Source organism: Acanthaster planci, linkage group LG13 (genome assembly GCF_054643075.1).
Source record: "Acanthaster planci isolate LZ-2023a linkage group LG13, COTS_SCS, whole genome shotgun sequence".
Lineage (NCBI taxonomy): Eukaryota > Metazoa > Echinodermata > Asteroidea > Valvatida > Acanthasteridae > Acanthaster > Acanthaster planci.
Window position 1 is genome coordinate 4,644,201 of NC_141789.1, and position 20,266 is coordinate 4,664,466.

General features: G+C 40.6%; 1 protein-coding gene across 1 annotated transcript; it reads right to left on the reverse strand.

Moving 5' to 3' along the window:
• Nucleotides 1–143: 143 nt before the first annotated feature.
• Nucleotides 144–19,629, reverse strand: wdr1 (WD repeat domain 1). Its single transcript, XM_022238741.2, has 16 exons — nt 19,469–19,629; nt 17,732–17,853; nt 16,408–16,498; nt 14,935–15,082; nt 13,550–13,730; nt 12,849–12,926; nt 12,161–12,244; nt 11,708–11,799; nt 10,624–10,765; nt 9,373–9,454; nt 8,184–8,337; nt 7,678–7,759; nt 6,827–6,934; nt 4,475–4,639; nt 4,200–4,347; nt 144–3,290 (listed from the first exon to the last, which is right to left on the reverse strand). The coding sequence occupies exons 1-16, from the start codon at nt 19,488–19,490 to the stop codon at nt 3,190–3,192; spliced, it is 1,800 nt and encodes a 599-aa protein (XP_022094433.2). The 5' UTR covers nt 19,491–19,629; the 3' UTR covers nt 144–3,189.
• Between the last annotated feature and the right edge of the window lie 637 nt (nt 19,630–20,266).

The window sequence follows — 20,266 nt, forward strand, 5'->3', positions numbered from 1 at the left end:
TTATCCCACTACAGGGCCACCTGATGTTGCAAAATGAAGGCAAATTACTCAATATTTTTGCCTGTATTTCTGCCTATATTTATTGAGAGTTTCTGCATTCTCTGAACTCTGGAAAGTAATTGTCCCCTGTCAGATACATAATCTCTAAAAAATGTTTGGTTCTGTGTTTATTTCATCGACTATGTATTTCAACTTTTACAACAGTTAAACAACGTAGAACACACCCCACATCATCTTTGTTGTCAAAGAAGTTCCACTCAAATCACATTCTTCAACCTTAATAAATCACTGAGTGGCTATAAACAGCACTTGCTTGAAATAATACTAACATGCCGAGATAAATGTTCTGACCTATGCGCTGACTTTAATCAAAATTATACTTAGAAATTGACATCTGTATCAAGATATTCTATAGAATGGGAAATACACCTTTTTTTTGTGGAAAATCGTTGGACAAACGTCTTCCACATTAAAGTCTCAAATAAGTAGAGTGTAAGCAGATTTGGACAAATGCATTTATACTTAAAAAGCCATTTTCATCTCATTTTCATTCCATTTAGTTAGTACAAATTATTCTGAACAAGTTACATCTGATTCATAAATTGTTTTTTGACTTCAAGTTGGTGACAACACCATTAATTGAAGGTAATACTTTTGGTTGACATATGATTTCAAACTCTAATTAGTGGCTGAAAAATGCTAAAGTTGTGTTTGGATAAATGAAACACCATTATAAACAATCTATATTAATTCATTTTGCATAAGTTCCCAACTAGTTGTTAAATAGTCTTTTGAGAAATTTCTTTGTTAACACAACTAAAATGAAAAAAAAAAAAGACAGAAATATCTGCATGTTTTATGTACCCTAATGTGAAAGATTGTTCATTGCCCCTTAAATAAAATGCCTTCATATACTGAACAGCACACACTGGTTAGGTAAGAGGCACTTCTATCTGAAATTACAGACCACAAAAATGCAAATTACCAAAGGATTATCAACTCTTCTACAGAATTTCTGATCACCAGGGAGTGACCTAATTCTCAGATATTTAAAGTTTTCAAAACTTGCCCGCACAATTTACGGGGCAAGTTCCTTACGAAAATCCAGATTTGTGAATGGGGCAATGCTTAGCATAAATAATGCTAACAGGGATCAACAAGGGTAAGCCAAGGGAGGGGGGGGGAACAGGCCATGCTCCCCCAAAAACAATGAGGGATTTTTTTTCTTTGTCGAATATAAAAAGGGATGGCTTTTTTGGCTGCATTCCATTTCTCCTTTTACCAAAGCATGTAAATATTCCCCAAATGTAGCCTCACCCCAGAAAGGCCATAAAAGGTTAAATTAACAAACCAAATAGTTCCCTCCCCTCAAACAAATGGTGCTAGATTCACCCTTGGGGTTCAGGTTCCTTAATTCACATGAACAGTCTGTTTCTCTCTTTGGTTTGCTGACATGCATTGCAACTGAGCAAGATATCTCTCCATTCACCCTTATGACCCTGATTCATCATTTTATTCAATAATGACCCACAGAGCCAATGTACAGTTTATATGCAGTTACCAATCTATTCCGCGTGGAACGCAACCACATTACATTTCACACAAACACTCTGCGCAGCGGTGCAACATACATGGGTACCCACTTCACTGTTATTTTTCCCAAGCTCCAGAAACCAAGCTCTAATTGGGACTGCATAGAATGTCTTCCATCTGATACATGTGACTGAGAATTTGCCAATAATCACAACTTAAAAAAATACAGTGATTATAACTTCCTACCTCTGAATATTGTGAAGCTTTTATCACAGTGATAAAGAAAAAGTATCTTGAACCTATATATTACATGCATCTACCTACCCTACAATGAAAACTAAAACCTCCTTGCCTTAAAATATAGCTTGCTAAATATTGAAACGTAGACATTTTAAGCTTACATTTACAAAATTATATTCAAAATTCTAGACGTCTGGAAGAAACTGTGTTGTATCTATATCTTTTGGTAGAGTTAGCAGTCACCAAGAAGCCACCAAATGGGCAAAATCAGACATTCATTCTTCTACTTAAACTGTCAACATTTCTGATCAGAACTTGAGTGAAGTGTGGTAAGGGCTCCATGCAGGAGCACCCCCTCAACTGGTGACACTTAGACAGGCCAGGTCGACAAATAATTGCCACTGCTAATATTAACCCCTTCAGCACGAAGGATCAGCACATTCTGAGATGAGGTTCACTTGTGTGTCAGGTGTGCACAAGCAATTCAATACTATTTTGAAAGATGGACCGGACTCCTACAAAACATTTTTTGAGTTCAAAAGAAAAAAATTGAAATTTTTTGAAGTCCCAAAGGAAATAGTCCCAAAGGAAATTAATTAATTCTCCTCCGCCCTAATGGTGCAGTTGGGCCTTTCTTTTAATAAGGTATTTAATTATTTGCAGGAAGAACATGTCCCTCGAGGGACATTGCTGCTCATCGCCCATTCATGCTTTAAACCTATAGAAATTGCCTGTGGAGTTTTGAATTTTGCCTTGGATAAATGCTTTTTTCCCTGTCTCTAAGGAGAGGGATATAGCGAATTAGGGTTTAATTAAATTCCCTGGATAAAATGTGACCCGACGTGACAAAATGAGAGTAAAGTTGCATCCTGCTCTTTGCTATTTTGAGGGTTCAAACTCAAATATTGAAGTGGAGTTTGGCGTTATGTAATACTTGGAAAGAGTAACCTGTCTCCTATTTAATTCCAAATATATTGCAGGATCACAGATTTCAAAATGTCATTTTCACAGCAATTTTGATGATAGCATTGTTCGTGCCTGGTCTGAAATGTTGAAACAATGTTGGGAACAAAGACGCGAAGCTGCCAAAAGAATGTCACATTGTCTCCTTATATTTTTACCTTAGGTGTTCCATGTACGTACCATTGGAGAGCTCTCTTTCAGCCAATATCTCAATTTTTGAAAATTCTGACTTTCGGCTCATTGTCGTGACAGGTCACAAATTTGACCTGTTGAAAAATGATGTTTCTGGCAGTGTGCAGGCATTTGTGACAAGCACTTTCACAGCTGTGTCTGATGCTTAATGTTGCATCTTAATGATGCTCCTAAAGATAGGAGAATGCTCTGAAAATACCGACCTCTTGGTGACCGTTGACCTGACCTCTGACCTGCAGCCCCCAGCCTTCCGATCTACCTCTACACTGTCCACTGCTTGATGCACTTGTCGTGCCCTGCGGACACAATGGTGGTGTTGTCTCGCCATGCAACTTTAGTTATGATCGTCTTTGGATGGGCACCTGGATTGAGAAGAAATTAGGGGCAGAGATGATTCCCATATGCAGCTGAATAGCACTGTTTTTCTGGTCTTGTTAGTACAAATGCCAATGCAGTGTTCCAAATGAACACGTAATCATGTATTTTTTCAGAGGGAGTTTCTTCAAAAGATAATTTCATGATGAAAAGACATGAAAACTGAATGTTTATTAGTGAACAAATATGACAAACCAGATGTAAAAAAAAAAATTCAAACGAAAACAAAATACAAAAAACACTACACACCCCATCAATTGCTGTTGGCCAATACAGTACATCAGTAGTATAGTCAAATGGTACACGGAACAAATTCAAGGAAAACATGGAACTTGACACAGTTGCACTGTCGGCATTTTAACTGTGTATCTCAGAAAGAATATCAGAATTTGCTCCCGAACAGAAAAGGTCCGGCCTTTCTGTTCGGGAGCAAATTCCGATATAAAGTATAAATTTGGAAGGTACGTCAATTCAAAGAGAAGTTTGAAATGTCCTGTTTTTGCCCTTTTCCGATGGCATTTAGTAGCATTGAATACTCGGCCCTGTCCAACCAGCCCCAGTTGAAGAGCACCCTCAGTAACAGTGAATCAATAAGTTAATGAGAAGTTTGTTTCAACCCAATGCAGACACGTGCCCGGCATGCACAAGAAGACCGTGCATGCTCAGTGTGGCCTGGCCACATGTGCATGAACCTGAATGTGCACACAGTTGAGTCCCCACTGAAGAAGTGTCTTGGCCATGTAAAAAAACAAACAAAAAAACACCCTCTATTGTTCCCGCTCAGAGTGGATAGCTTGGGTGGAAAAAAAGCTCTTATCTGTCAGATGGCAGTGAGCCAAACAGTAATTTTACACTCTTGTCAGAACCCGGGATAAAAATCATGCCAGAGATATTACCCAAGATCATGTTGCTTCCACGCAAGGTGTCCAATGCCCACACTCCAACAGAGCCATCAACTCCTACAGAGGCAAAGCGTTTGCTATCTGGGCTCCAAGACAGAGAGTTGATACGGGCACTGTGGCCTGACCAGAAGTTTTCAACCGGCTGAAAAAAAAAACCAAACAAACATTCCGAACACACTGATATACAAAAGGCCTCTCCTCTGATTTTTTTTCTCCCCAAAATCGAACACGAGGTGCAAAACAAAGTCTGCCAGGCACAGTTGACTCACCTGAAATTCCTGGACTTTGAACAGGAGGACTTTCTTGCCGGAGCTGGCAGCAAGGTGCAATCCATCTGGGGAAAACTGCAGAGCACAGACAGGCTCGTTTGTGGTCAGCTGATCAACCTCCTTGAGCTTTTCCTCTGCCACATCGTAGATGTGTATCTTGCTGTCCTGCGAGTTAATTAAGTCATGTCCCAACATTAACCAGCAAAATCAAACAAAAACCTGAAAAAGGTTCTAGGGTTTCTCAAGTAGTCCAATTAGCACAGGAAATATTGTTTCAATTTGCAGGTGGGGAGCACCAAATTGTGTCAGTGTTGAATCGACTTGGATTTCCTAAGAAAAAAAGGTTGACACACAGGTTTTTCAACCTTCCCCCCACGTGTTTCAGAGGAAAATTAATAACTGCGCATGTCCCATTTTTAGGGTCATTTGCATGCGTAATGAGGGCCATGGGAATTCGTGCCAAGCAAACAGCTGCTTCCTTTCATGAAATTTACATCTTATTTTCACTTTTGGGAAATAAAAAATTCCTGCCCAAAATATTTTCATAGTAAGATAAGGCCTTTTCCTAACGTGTTTTGTGAACATAAAATTAAGAAATAGTACCAGAGTGGTCAATACTAGTAATTTTTGTGGAAAGCTCTTTTCCTAAGCGGTTTGTTTACGTTTTTATGTGATTTTTGAAGGCTCAAATCAAAGAATTCAAAGTTTTCCTGAAGTTTTCAAAAGTGGGCTGTGGTGGAGAAAGGTGTGAAGGTTTCAGATTTCAGGTTTCAGACTTTTCAGGTTTCAGACTTTTTTTTCTTCCCGACCGGACGATATATCGACCAAACTCAGTACTGATTCCTTTCATCCCACATAATCTTACAGCCTTGCGAGCAAAGGAATTCAGTGACTCAGGAACGAAAGACGAACACAAAAGTACAATAGGTCAACATGAAGTTTATTATTGAAACCGAGGTCTATCTGACATTATAAAATTGCCTGGAAAATGTTGAAAATCAAGGTATATAGCTCTATCCCCAGTTTTACATGTACTCTACACGCATGAACCACATAAATATGTACACTGGCCGCGGTACAGGTGTGAGGCCGCAGTGTACCGTGCATGGTAGATCAGTTTGTGCATGTAAAACACATATAGATCGCGCTGTGCAGAGGTATCAAATATAACTCATAACTCTAGCTACATAGAACTGATTGTATTGTGTAGTTGAGATTCTAGCCTGCCGTATGCAGTGTCTCACTGTTCTGGGAAAACTTCTCAAATCGAGAAATTTAGCGGGAAAAAAGACCAAGTGAACGATTGAAAAATGGAAATAATTTATCATCTTAGCAACCACTTTGAGGCTAAATTTCATATTTATGTAGCATTTCTTTTCATGATTTTGTGGTGTTTTATTCAGTTTAAGCCCTCTTGAGCACATACAGAGTTTCAATGTGATTGTTTGTTGACTTTGTGCAAAACGAGAAGGCTCAACAGAGGATTGGCAATTTGCTAAGGATATTTCTGTATGGTCCACGAGGGTCCGATCATGTAACTGCCGTGTATGGTCGAAGTCGTTCATTTCCACACGTTGAATGGGGGTGAAACATACATGCCCCAGATAGGATAGGACTTAAACCAACAACACAGATTTTGGCCAGACCAGGAAAAAAAATTCAGCGATAAGAAATTAAAAGATCTGCATTTCTGGTTTGTTCTTGGCCAAGGTAAGTTGGGAAGGATGAGAAAGAAATTTTTATATGCATAAGACTCTTAAAGTCAATGACATTTACTTACTTCAACTTGGGACCCTCATGCAGCAATTAAAGTATACTAATAAATTACCTAAAAATATCTGTTCCATGTTTATAAAAACCAAAGATGTCCACAATCACAGTACTAGACAGTGCAACCAGTTTTATCAGTCCTTTGCTCGTACCACATTGACACAAAAAACAGTCAAGCATGAGGGTCCAAAGCTATGGAATACCCTGGATGACTCATTACGAAATATTCATAATCCTTCCCTATTCAAACGTAAATATAAGGCCAAGCTATTAGATGGTTACTTGAATACAAATTAGTCCAATGTTTTAATTAATCTCTTTTATTTCACAGGGTTACTAGTCCTAATTTTATGTCATTTTGTGTAGTCCATTGTTAATCTGTTGTGTATTATTGTGATATGTGATTCAATTCGTATGTTCAACTACTTGTATGTACTCGGAGTTCCCTTCCCGACAAGCTTTGCTTTTAAGGGACTCCGTCCACATTTATGTAGCCTTAATCTGTCTGTATGTATAACCAATTATGTGGAAAATAAATGAATGAATGAATGAATGAAAATCTGACAGATACTGTATACTTACACTCCCACCAATAGCTAAGTAGCTTCCTTCAGGGCTCAGATGGGCTGATTTAGCTTCATAGCGAATGGCGTCCGAGTCAACTTTGTTGTGTGCCTTGAACAAGCAAAGCTGCAGAGGGTTACAGAGAACAAGTGGCTGTCAAGCCAGTGCACTGTCGTAATCCCCAACTCGGATGAAAGAGGAGACTGAAGTTTTCAATAACGTTTTCATGAAATCATACTATCAAAATGTCCCAGAATGCTATTAGTGCTAAGAATAACCAGGCCTTTTTACCCAACCACAGGTGGCCAAGAGTGCCCATTATTAATAAAAGAGGGTGTCACTGCTGATTTAGAAACATGTAATTAATAATGATTTCTGAACATAGTGATTAAGATCTGCGGACAGAATTTTTTTCGCTGCAAATTGGAATATTGTTTGTATCATGTGCATATACAGTGGGTACTTATTCAAGTTGGGAAAAAAGTGGACAAGCGACAAGGGTGTCTGTCACTGACAATTTCTAGGAAAGTGTAGAATCACTGCTATGGCTCGCAGTGTAGTAGCAGAGTACATTTCCACGAGTGCAAGTACCATAACCCTGCCGGCTCTGTGTCATTATTCAAAAGGTGCAATCAGATGTCAAAGTGTGAAAACTTATGCCAAAAATCCGACCAAATTTGTGCATACCCATTTCAAATGCTGAAAGTTTACATATCCCTTGTCTGGGTAGTGAGTATTTACAGGTGGCCCAAAATTACGCATGCCTGTTCATTTCCCATTCATCACTGCAGCTGGTCTACAAGAAACAGCTACTGAAATCCCCTAGGTTCTGAAAAATTTGCAGCTTTGGGGACAACGCTGAAACTTACGTCTTGAAGTGTTCCAGCCACTATAAGATCCCCCTTTGAGGTCACACATTGTGGCTGGCTGTCCAATCCAATGACTTCGTCACTGTAATCAGCACATCAGAAAACAAGTCACTTCATGATATTCAGAACGTGGGGATTTTTGGGCACTTTGCATTAACCGGGTCAGGGCGTTTCAGCCTGTGCTCAAATCAGCAACTGTGCGTCACATACATGTGTCTATGTGCATTCTTTATCACTAATAACTGGGGAAAGTAAAATCTCATCTTTACAGTGCAAACAGTTTTCTTTAAATTGTGTATCTATAAAGGATTTTGGACAGCACACTATTGAACAGCTAAGCTCCAGTACAGCAGAATGACCATCATCCTCTAAGGGAAGTTGCCATGGCAACACCTTGACAGAAAGTACTGATGAATGCAGTAAGATATTTGCAACATATTTTAATTTGGCATTTCAAGACTGACGGATTTGTTGGTGACGTTGATCCTTCCGGTGCGAGTACTCACGTGAACTCCTTCTTTATTGTGTCAATGAATCGAATTTTATCGTCCATTCCCACTGTGACCAGGGTGTCGCCGTTGGTGCTCATATCCATCAACATGTTGGTGTGAGACTTTCCTGTGGTAGCCTCGCATTCGCTGGTCTCCGCATTCCAGCACAGTGATTACAAGTCAAGGGAAAAAATGAAAAACTTAAAAAAAAAAAACGGATGAACTGAAAATGAAACAACAATGCTGCTTGTGAACTATCAACAGTGCCGTGATGGATCATAAAACCAACAAGAGATCAAGGCCCTGGTTTCTGACTGCGTACTTGACGTAGGTTGTGTCAAAACCGGACATCTGTGGGCATAGATCTGGCTGTGTGTCACCAACAACTTCTCAATGGCATGAATTTGCCACAGACACTCCATTTTCAAAACATTCTACCGTGACTGTAAAGAGAAGAACCAAGGCAGAGCAGGAAACAGTTTTTGACCAGGTACCTAGGAGGTCCTGATTTTTAGATGTGTCAGACAGGAAGTGTGTACAATGTAATTGCAAAGGATTGAGAAGTAGACCATGGATATGCATACAGAGTGCAACGAGAATGCACCAGTGGAAAGGTGGTTTTACTATAACGTGCCTGTGTGGAACACGCTCAAATCAGTTACATCTAGATCTTACGTGTAAAGCTCGGTTCAGGTTTTTGCTGATTGCGAGTACCCGATAAGCACATATTGTAAAGGGATATAGTTGTTGCTCTGAAAGATCACTTCAAACACTGCCACAGTGCACTCGCCCAACTCGTCAATACTGCCACATGGCAAACAACTGACATAACGATATGACTGTTCCAAATCGGACCAGATATTTCTTTACAAACCTCGTAAGCATTTTGAGTTTGTTCGAAATGTTCAATCCCAAGTTTCAACTGGGAGCAATGATTTCTCAGAGCTGCAGTGCACTCTAGATATTTTGCAGCAATACTACTCTCTGACAAAGAAGATACACCAAAAGATATTCTCACGAAGACCCAACTTTGCTGGACCATTTTGGCGGGATTTTTGTTTTAGCTTATTCGGTATAACTCCCCTGGTTCTTTCCAAACTGAGCACTCCAAGGTGAACATGAGTTAAAATTCCACCGTCAGAGTTTTGTCCACTTCATAACAGCGATGCTATAAAGATGACAGAATATGCTTTTCAAAGGATATTAACATTACAATCGATGTCAGCCGAGTAGATGCAGGATGCGTCGCTTGACAGAGCAAACGTTGAGATGTTTTTGTTGTGGCCCTAAAGTCAGCAAAGACAAGTTGTAAACAACAGTCAAGCAATTTTGTTTTTACAACATAACTTAAATAAAATAATTACACTAGCAAATGTGGTATTTGGGAGACACTTCTCAGGGAAACATTCAATATCTGGGGACAGATGAGAGTCTCTGTAACTTCATGGTACTTGAAGGAGAGCAAATAAAATCTTTGTTGTTTAAGAGTTGAAGGAATAACAGTTTGTACATGAGTCTATGGGAATGTCTCCCTAAGGTATCAATAACCCCCGGGCTGGCCCAACAGCGGGTGTAATTTTCCTGGCAATGGAGGGTCCTTTGGTGGGAAATACACTTTGCTGATTTATATTGCGTTAAGGCCGCATGGCTACCAATAAAATGAACACTATCATTATGGGAGGTTGTCAGTGAGATTGCTATGAATGCTAAGACAATAAAAAGAAGTCTTTAGGGGCAAGGGATGTTACAGTTGGACAGAACGGGGTATGGAAAGGGCCGGGCAGACACAAGATGAAATGAATTTTAACCAAGACGGGTGCTAAGTCAGTGAGCCCCCCATGCAGTTAAAGCTAAAGATGTGACCAGGATCAGCATGAAACCATTCTCCCTCCAAATTTCATGTCAAAAAGTCTGATTGAGCAGATTCATAATTTCTATTACTATCAAACTACCTTGATAAACCAAAATCTTTGAGTTATGACAGGATAACTATCTCTGTTGTTTTAACCACGGGCCTCAGTCCTCGACCTACGAGGTCCCAAACCAATGCGCTTCTAGAAATCCAAGCTACAATCCATGCATCAAGTTTGAATTTAGTACGCCGTGACGTGCTCAAGTTCTGCTGAGAAATTGAGAGCTCGCATGCATATTTGCAAGCATGTCATTGTCTGTAACTATGAGGACCCATTTGCAAAGGTACTGCACAATAGCTACCGAGGACACGAAATGTTGTAGAGACATTACAACTCCCCAGGTCAGTTTCAATCAAGGTGCATTAACACACTAGTCACACGACTGTGAGAACCACATAAGTATATTTCTATAACATGGTACCAGCCAGCCCCTCCCACACACATACAGAAGGCGTTGTCTTTCTGAAAGAGCAAAAGACATAGTATGACCCGATGACTTTGCTGGTGGGACGGAAGGGCATGAAAAATCCAGACTGTAGCACCTTTACAATCCGCCAGGGTTTGTCCGGGTTATTTTTGTCCAAGTAGTTGATATAACCCGAGAGGGAGGCAGACAAGATGTAATCTCCCTGCCACAGGATAGACAATTGCTGATCCTGTATGGTGTCTCCCAACTTGAAAGTCCTGCAAAACAAAAACAACCAAAAAGTGTACCAGTGTTTTGCACTGCGTAAAGACCACTGACACACAAATGCACAGACAACCAGTTTGCATTAAAATTACATGAACATTTTGTGATCCATGTGGCGCCCGACTTAAATCAGAACTGTGGGCGAATTCACCCCTAGTATAGAGAATTTACAGACAGAAGAAGAATTCCAACCAAATAATTCTATGAAGCCGTTTTTCGATGGAAAACTATCCTCTATTTAAATTTACTATACCCAGTCCATGCAGATTCAAAACAATGCAGTGTCCGCATTTGAAACAAAGAGAGAGAAAGATCAAACCACAAGTTAACACACTTTTGAAAACACATGTATACAACTACAGACACTGCAAGAGTTCTATGCGTAATGCGCACAGAACGCAATTATTACACATGCTGCCTTTCATCATTTGGGCCATACTTTTCAAAATCACAGAAGACTGGCACTCTACGCATTTATATATCTGTGATTAAGACAGAACTTTGGCCAGAGGGGTGACACATCATTTGGCCACCCTGTGAGCCATTTTGTGAACAATTTTTTTGTTAAACAGATTAACCACATGTATGTAAAAGCAGAAAGCCTGAATGGCTGGGACACCCAATTTTTCACTCCAAGGCAAATGTAATAACCGATGCAGGCTAAAGTCCTGACAGAGGCAGCAGACTTCTGTTAGAAAGACCGAGGGGGAGGGGAACTGGATAATCTGCAAAATCCTAGTGACATAATGTAATCCACCAATTTTTAGTCAAACCCTGAAGGTGTTGAGGTGTACGTCTAACCCAGGATCAAGACTCCTGCTCCCATGTGAACAAATTGAAAAAGTCGACCTCATCTCGCCAAATCCTCGGGGAATGATTATTCCGGAGAAACCTTTTCTGGACAGCAGAATGAAATCTCAGTGAAAATTGCTTACGTGATAACCTGATGGGTTTCAACATCCCACATTTTGACAGTCTTGTCAGCAGATGCAGAGAGGAGTCGTGTACTGTCGGGACTAAAGCACACCTATAAACCCAAAAAAATGCGGTTAACCTCAGGTAGCCACAGATATGGTCTTTCAGATTTTCCACAGCCACGATGGAAAAAATTCTAATGCTATCAAATGTGTCTTTTTTTCTGACTGCAACGTCTGCTGCGGCCCATTACAAACACTCTGTGCAATATTTGCATGTCTGCAAAAATCCTAAGGATTAAACTATTGTGTTTGAATATTCAACCGTGCTTTGGATATTCATCAGCATGCTATCATCACAAACAACCCCTGGGGGTCCAGAACATGATCAACTGAACTACATATAAAACAAGATGTCTTGACAAACCCTCCCCAGGCAAGTTGGTGATATTTGAGTACTCAGTGCACGCTCACCGAATATACACCACCCACATGGGCTCTGGCACCATCCTTCAGCTCTACCACCAGATCACCTTCCTTTCCAGTATACATGAACACCTGCAAAAAAGACAGGAAGAAGCTTATGTCGGAACTAACATTAATAATAAATCAATTGAGCGCACTGACGAATCGACTTGATCTAAGGTAACCAGCTTTTGTCGTAATTATCGTGTATAAATTAAAAAGATACGTGTACCAAAACTGAGAAACGTAGCGCAACAAATCTAAAATATAATTTGTCTGTGGTTTAATGCTTTTCTTCAGTGTTCGAAAAGTGTTTCACACCTCTGGTGGGTTAAATGTATTGAAGAGTGCAGTTTTAACATTTAAAATTATCCATGTTTTCTTGGATAACTGAGGGCACAGGGAAGACGTGGTCCAGTGCAAAGGTCTTCTATTCAAATTGTGAACTGCTAATTTACTCACTGAAAACATATCTGATCTTTGAGGAGTGTCAACCCCTGTGTTCACTACCACATTATCCACACATGTGAATGGATGCACGAGTCAACTGTTGCACATCTTTACTGAAGTGCCTCAAGTGTGTCTGGTAGATGATGATTTGCTTTCTGTACACCAACCCCCGTAACCTTGATCCTAAGCCCCAGGCTTACGTTTTTTTCACCAATTTCGTCCATTCCAACCAATATCTGCGACCTACCTTTTGATCGGAGCTACCCGTAGCAAAGAAATTGCCATCGGGGGAGAATCGAGTTGTGTTCACAAATTTTGAGTGTTCCTATGGAGAGAGAAGAGCAAGGGAGAAAGAAAAGTGTGACAGAACAAAGGCAGGTTAAATATTTACTTGAGACTAGAGGTAGGTTTATTGAAAGTGGTAAACCAAGGCTTTTAGAAGCCATTCATTAGGTTCGGCACTAAGAATAGGTAACTTTACCGGTGTTGCACAAATGACTGAAGTTGAAGTCAAGTGTTGGCATGTTGTTGACTTTCATCACCTTACGACATTTTCAGTAATGTACGGGCATGTTCACTGATTAACTACAGTTCAACTGACATCACTCACAAGATGAACAGTTGGACTGTCTTAGTTGATAATTGGGAACCAGCCCTGAGGTATAATTGGCACCCCTTTTTTTTAAATATTTTTTCAAAAATGCTTTTTCTGGGACTCTTTTTATTTATTATTCTTTTCCTTTTTTACAGAAATCGGAACGTTCTGACTTTGAGGCCTTTGAATACTCGATAATTGGAATTGCAGCCAGGCATGAATCTTGTATGTAAACATTCACACAGGAAGAACTCAAAACAAATCTGGCTGGACAAATTTGCTTTGTAAGTTCCTTCATCTGAGAGCTCTCTCTACATTCCGTGTAAGGCAGACATGGTTCAATGTGGACTTACTCTCAGGTCCTTTGAATATTTGAAAGGTGGCCCTTCATAAAATGTCGCGGCCCCATCTTCTGAAGCAAGCACAATGCGGAACGGACGGGTGGGCCTGTAGTCTACTGCGTTGCAGTGTTTGGTGGATGCGTCAATCTTACCAACAGTACTGCCAGTATCCCACAGGAACACCGAAGCAAACCTAGATGGTAGTTGAAAAGACGGACAATGTGACTACATCTGTATAACATGACACACCTGTTTGATGTATGCCAGCCTCATGTTGTACAACTCACAGCCTCAAAGTTCTCTTTGACTTCCACAAGCAACTAGGGGGGGTTCACAAAAATCCTAAACTTGCATAACTATGAAAATGCAAACTTATTTAGCAGGTCTGTGTTTCAAGGACTCACTCACTTGGCGCAAAAGTAGAAAACAAAACATATCAGAAACGTTTTGAAAATTGTGGAAAAATTCACAAATGAAAGGTGCGATTGCATACCCAAAAGCTGCTTAGAATTTTAAATTGATTTTTTTGCCTTTCCCAGACATCTTACTTTAACCTTAATTCTGCCAGGCACAGCACAATGCAACAGGTGGAAAAATCTGAGGCACTTTGACGCACTGGGCAGTCAACAGTAGCTGAAAAAAATTGCTGATGTTGAGACAATAGAAGCTAGTTAGTCCCATTGAACAATGCCACTGTTGGATCTTGTAGTGAATGGCAACCACAGACTCCAAGGCTGTTTGGCTTTGGGGAGAGTTGACCTGGTGGATCCCGTTACACTGGGCAGGCAAGCCATTTTGACAAATGATGCAGGCTGATGTGTCTGGCAGGATGTCTAGCTTAAATATCCAAGAGGGTTAGGGTTAAGGACTTGTTGGTTGTTTTGAAAGGTACAAGAAACGTTTAGTTTATTATCTAATTAGTATTTGTTTGTATTCATTTTATCTCTATCCGGTTTGTAAGTGGGTTTGTAAGTGGGTTTGTAAGTGACTTTGTCACACACGCGAATGCGCCAGGATTTGCAGGCTCCCACTGGACGGAGTTAACTTCCGGTTCCATGTAAGCAGTGATCAATGCAAGTAACTGTATGTGCAGGGTACATGCAGTGGGCGTGGCTTAAACTGAAGTGACTTCACACTTACGAACTGGATACTGGGTGACATATTCAGTCTTGCTATCAGGACTGGGTCCCAGTAGGAGTAATACAATAAAGCACAATTGGAACATTCCAAATTGAACTTTAAGTCCACTTTGTGTATTCTCTTTACACAGTATGAAACAATCGTCATCTAATATTTCAGAACGTTAAGAACGTGCTGTTCATTTAGCTTTCAAAATTAAACATAAACATTAGCCAAATGTTAAGTTAAAACAAAGTTGACGAGAATGATTAACTCACTTCTCGTGTCCCTCTCCACACACTGCAATCCTCTTACTGTCAGGGGACCAGGCAATGTCATTGATTTTTCCCGAGATTGGCTGGTACTCGTACTTTAGTATATGCTCCTTTTGTGTGGTATCCCAGATCCTTAGTTTACCTGTAACATCTAAAACAAGAGAAAACACAAACACACATCATAATTACTTGCCTGCAAGTGGGACCCACTAAGGCTCATCTTTTGTCCATACTTCAGCGTTTTTGGAAGACCTCCCATATGTTTGAATCAGAGACCCTATTATCCTCTATCTGCCTTGAGCAGAAAACCCCCTCATCGGTTGAAAAGAGCTACATCGGTCAGAAGTTCAATAATGTTGATAGCTATGTGACCATGAGGCGTGCATTTCCTCCTTGTTCATGAACCAGCGAAGTTCAGTTCCGACCAAAGGTGCCTCGGTTGCTAAGAAAATAGCGTCTGCTCTGGGCCCACCTTGAGGTCAATTATTCAGGGTCTCCAATTGATTACAAAACTTTGATATGGTGGTTTGAGAGTGGAAGAAGTTTTTACCTAAATTTAAATCAGACAATGTATAAATGGGAACGACAGTTGGTGACAATTTCACACAGGATGTGTATGATCTTCCAGTAAGTATTCCTAGGGGTTGCAGTCAAAAGTCAGTTAACTCAAAAGTCCACTTATCTCAAAGACATTTTTCATTCCTGCCCAAAGGATACGCTTTTATGTACAAAAATACCTCCATAACTCAAAATGCCCACACCACTACATTCACTTAACTCAACGTTTTTGAAGGGCTGGTATATAAAAAGACCACCATCAAAATACTGACAATGAATAGAAAAAGAACGTGGAGACTTCAAACCGCACAACATCTCTTTGCGTAATGTGATAAACTCATTGCAAGCAAGCCTGATTGCTATCGCATGCCGTCCAATTGTTGATTCTTTATGGTGGCCATGTGACCGCACAGCAGGAAGCTTTGTGCGTGCAGTGACTAAAGCCTGGCTGCTGCCACCTACATGAGCAATTGAAAAGGAATGATCATATGGACAACCTAAACTTGACCGACAAACTTTTCTATTTAAAAAAAAAAAATCCTAAATTTTTATTAAGCCGAGGCCAGTTTTCACCCCAGCGTGCGACTTCGTAACAGTCGTACCCTTTTGTTCTTAAGGCTCATCAATGGACCAAATATACATCTGTAGTGTTTGAATTTTTCACAGTCCTGTTTCTTTAAATCAAAGATTGGATTTAGCATACTCTGTTCTTGTGAAACAATTGGTAATGGGGATGCACTTGTAAAGGACATAACCTTTAGAAATACATGAATATGGTACCCTGTTCTGCATGTCAAAATAAAGTACACAGCAAAATGCCCATGGCTGGTTACCAGCTGGGTAAGCAGAGCAACACTCACACTTCAAACAAAACAAGGTAAAAAAATATGCCAATGTTAAAACAACTAATGTCCATACCTCCAGATGCTATATAAAAACCACTAGGAGCATACTTGGCCACTGATGTCTGGGCACTGTGCTCGCAATAAATGTCACAGATTGCAGGATTCTGTCAAGGAAAATAAATTACAAGTTATTCAAATAATCAATCAGTAACAGATAAGCAATTCAGTTAAGGTCTCAGTTGAAAGGTGAGAGGGGTCTAAAAGGGACCACGGCTCCCCAACAGAGCCCCCTCCCTTTTCAAATACTGAAGGCGATTATTTTTTGGGTAAGGAGGGTCTGTTTCATTTCCCCTCTTTCCAAAACTTAGTAACAAGCTCAGACATGTAGCTTTGTCCATCAAAAAGGACATAAAAGGATATGTGGAGAAATTTACTAGTCTTCTTAGCTCCCCCTAAACAAAAGGTGGTTTGGGATCCATCCATAATTCTGGTCAGATATGGGCAAATCATGGCAACACACTGCACAGCAATGTGAGAATGCCAAGCCTGATTACACTTCTGGCATATTCGTTCCTGCTGTTTGTTATCTGCCCTTCACTCGTTGACCTTTGATGACCCCCACAAGTAAGTCTCCCCTCCTTCACCCTTGGGGAGGATGGCAGTCCATCGCATATTGCATCAAGGAACCACGCAAACAAGAACCACCAAATTACTCTTTTGCAATGCCTGTGTGTCAACTTTTTTCCATGATGCATTGTGGTCAAAGCACATCTTACACAATCAGTAGCATCGTTTGTGGGACTTAGGCACCCAAAATGTCCATTCATAAGTATCTACTGGTAAAACAAGCACGCAAACATGTAAAAGAAATAGATGTGGAAATGTCACAGCGAATGCACATGTCTTTGTGTATTTTGTTTTGTTTTACCAGGGTAACCCCATGAGTCATCAACGAACTGTCTTCCCTGTGGGCCCTACACACATGTAGGTTAATGTACATGTATATGACATTGATTTGAATGAAACAGGGAAATGTAGAAATGTACATTTCCCCGTATCATTCAAATCAACGCCCTTTTCCAAATCTTCTGTTGCTCCCTTAATATGGCTTCATATCTGGTTTCCTTTAAAATTTTCACTGTTGGAACCAAATGAAAACACATAGGCTCATCTCATGAGACCATTTTTTGTGAGGCAAAATTAAGGTTTCAATGCAAAGGTGTGGAAAATCTTGTCATGACAGTCTGGACAGCTAAAAAAAAAGGCTGTGAGAAATTAGAAATTAACCCTAAGCATGCTAAACCCAACAGCACCCAATAGGGTTTTTAAGTTGTCTGCTGCATTCTGTGAGGAAAGTCTTACTGTTTTAATTTTGAAAATCTTGGAAAATAGCCCACCTCAATATCTCGGATGAAGACATTGACATCATGCGTACACAGGAAGTTCTTTCCCTTTGGATCACCGCCGAGATTGAATGCACGAGCACGCTCTGTTCTGGGTAGACTGGCAAAGACACTCTCTGAAAAAAACCCCAAAGTTTGCAACTTTACAATATGACAAAACCTTGCATTTCATTTACTCTCATCTGGAAAAGAGTTCCATACATGCACATCACTGAATCTTCCCTGCAGTGGTGCATATCAGCGATCAGAAAGTGATAACACGTCCTAAAAAGTCTAATTTAGCAGGGAAAATATTGAAGCATTTATTTAGAAAGCACTTGGAATTTTGGAGACCACTCTCATAGGATTTCTGTATAGGGCGTCAAGAGGAATTCCATTCAATGAATGCATGTACACGCACAGCAGATAATGTCTGTCTTACCTCCAACTGCTCAACCAAACTTCATGTAATTGTGTTACTTGACTTACATCACGTTACTGTTTAACTTGTGCACTTCTCTTTTCTTTCCAAACAAAAACCCTCCAAATCAAGAGGAAATGCAAGTGTGGATTCAAAGGGGAGGGGGTCAAACCTCTCCCCTGCTCTAAGACAAAAAAAGTATAAAAATGGGGAGTATAAAGAAAAAAAAACTAAAGTAGGTGCATCAATAACATCATAAACAATGTATATCATGTGTAATGTTTCATCATCGTTTCCACTTGTCTGCAAAAATCAGACATTTAAAACATCTCTGGCCTGACCTCTCCCACCCCCCCAAGAAAAATTCTTGGATTCTCCCCTCAAATGTACTGACAGATCTTGGACAGTGAAAGCACCAGTTCGATAATCCAACACACCTAGCATGGAAGGTTGATAGCCCCAGCCTAATGCTCAGTGCTCTCTAAAACGTTTCCCGACGGTGGTTAGCCCCACAGTGTGGCACGGACTCTGACTCCCGCTCCATCCTTAGCCACCCATCCGTATAAGCAATTTCGTGTCGGCGTACTGAAAATTTCGGCGCACCCACTTATCATCGTGGGCGCAATTTCTTTTGCACACCGACATGACCCTTAGCCTCTCCGCTTCTTAGTGCGATTTATTGAATGATTTCATTCACGTTGTTCTGGTATTTTCCAGTCTTTTTGTCTTCACCCATGCAATCTCACGGGCTCGCTCTCACAGTCGCCATTTTTAAAATAAGGTTGTTGATCATTACGTCACTTGACCCCTAATCTTCTCAACGGCTGTTCCATGTCAAGACATATCTAAAACACAGACTGAGCAATAAGATACTACATGTACCAATGGGCTCTTCCAAAACTTGGGCAGCAGTTTAGGCTTTCCAAACCTGCTGACAGAATTTGAAGGATTTGGATAGGCCTACTAAAGGAAGCATGATAAGGGGGACCCACCACATTAGAGTAAGCTAGCCACCACGCACCTGCAACTTAAAAAATCCCATAGTGGAGGTTGTTGCAGTACTTAGAAAGGGAAAAAAAGGTTGGAATCTTGGGATAGTGGCAGCCGATCTGATGGGCCCGTCTGCCAAACACAAGTACACTGTTCGCTGGCTTTTCTGTCGTCTGGTTGTGCACACGTTCAGTAATGACAGCACGGCTAACACTTACTTCCGGGATGTGATGCTAGAACCTTTTTTATAGCTCCATGCTAGAACAATCCACTGATAGCTATCAAAATCTCACATCAGAATCAAAATCAAGGTGGCACAAATGAAACTCCATATTACTTACTTCTCTCGTAAGCGAGCGGCATCTTTTCACTACGATTCTTTACAGCTCGAATGAATGAAAATCCGTCAAGTTGAGATTTGCTGTACAGTCACACAAATTGCTTGCAGAATGCATGCACGTCGTGTGTTCCATGATCCAGTGCAGTACATGTACACGTACGTACATGTACAGTGTACATGCCGCCCTTTTTGCACGCTACGCGTAATCGCCATGCCTGCTGCGCACGCGAGGAGGAAGGAAGAGTTGGGAACCAGACTCGTAGCCTCTGTTTCATTGGGAACGAGGCTTCGATCTCCAAATATGGACGCCAGTCAAATGCCAATGTCCATAAAAGGAAAGCCGGACAGGTGGCCACGCCTCCTGTGGCGCGCTTATTTGACTTCGTCATCTATCTCTCTGGATTAATAGAGATAAACAATTTACCTATGCAGTCTTTGGGATTGCAGGGGGTGCCGTTCCTTTTAGTTTAACTTAATTTGTATTATAATGATGGAGGTGGGTAGGATGTCACATCACACACTTAAACTTGAATAAAAAAGTTCGGGTAGTGACAACACTTTGCATTCAGCATTTTAAATATCAAATTCGGCATCTTAAAGTATCAACACTTTCAAGTGTTCATTCAACATCTTCAGAAAGTTTCTCTTAGAATGATTGAATCCACACCGCTGGATTCAACACTTTGAAAGTGTTTTCATAAACTGCACAAAAGCAAGTGTTAGATTTCATACTCCACTTTTGAACCAAGGGCGGATTGGGGACAGTGAGGAAGGCAATTTTGGAGGTCTGTATCCCTTT

Coding starts and splice junctions, on each gene's coding strand:
- wdr1 (XM_022238741.2), bottom strand. CDS start 19,490: ATGCCGCTCGCTTACGAGAGAA. Junction 15,083..16,407: donor TTTTTATATAGCATCTGGAG/GTATGGACATTA, acceptor CTCTTGTTTTAG/ATGTTACAGGTAAACTAAGG. Junction 4,640..6,826: donor ACTTAGCTATTGGTGGGAGT/GTAAGTATACAG, acceptor ATTAACTCGCAG/GACAGCAAGATACACATCTA.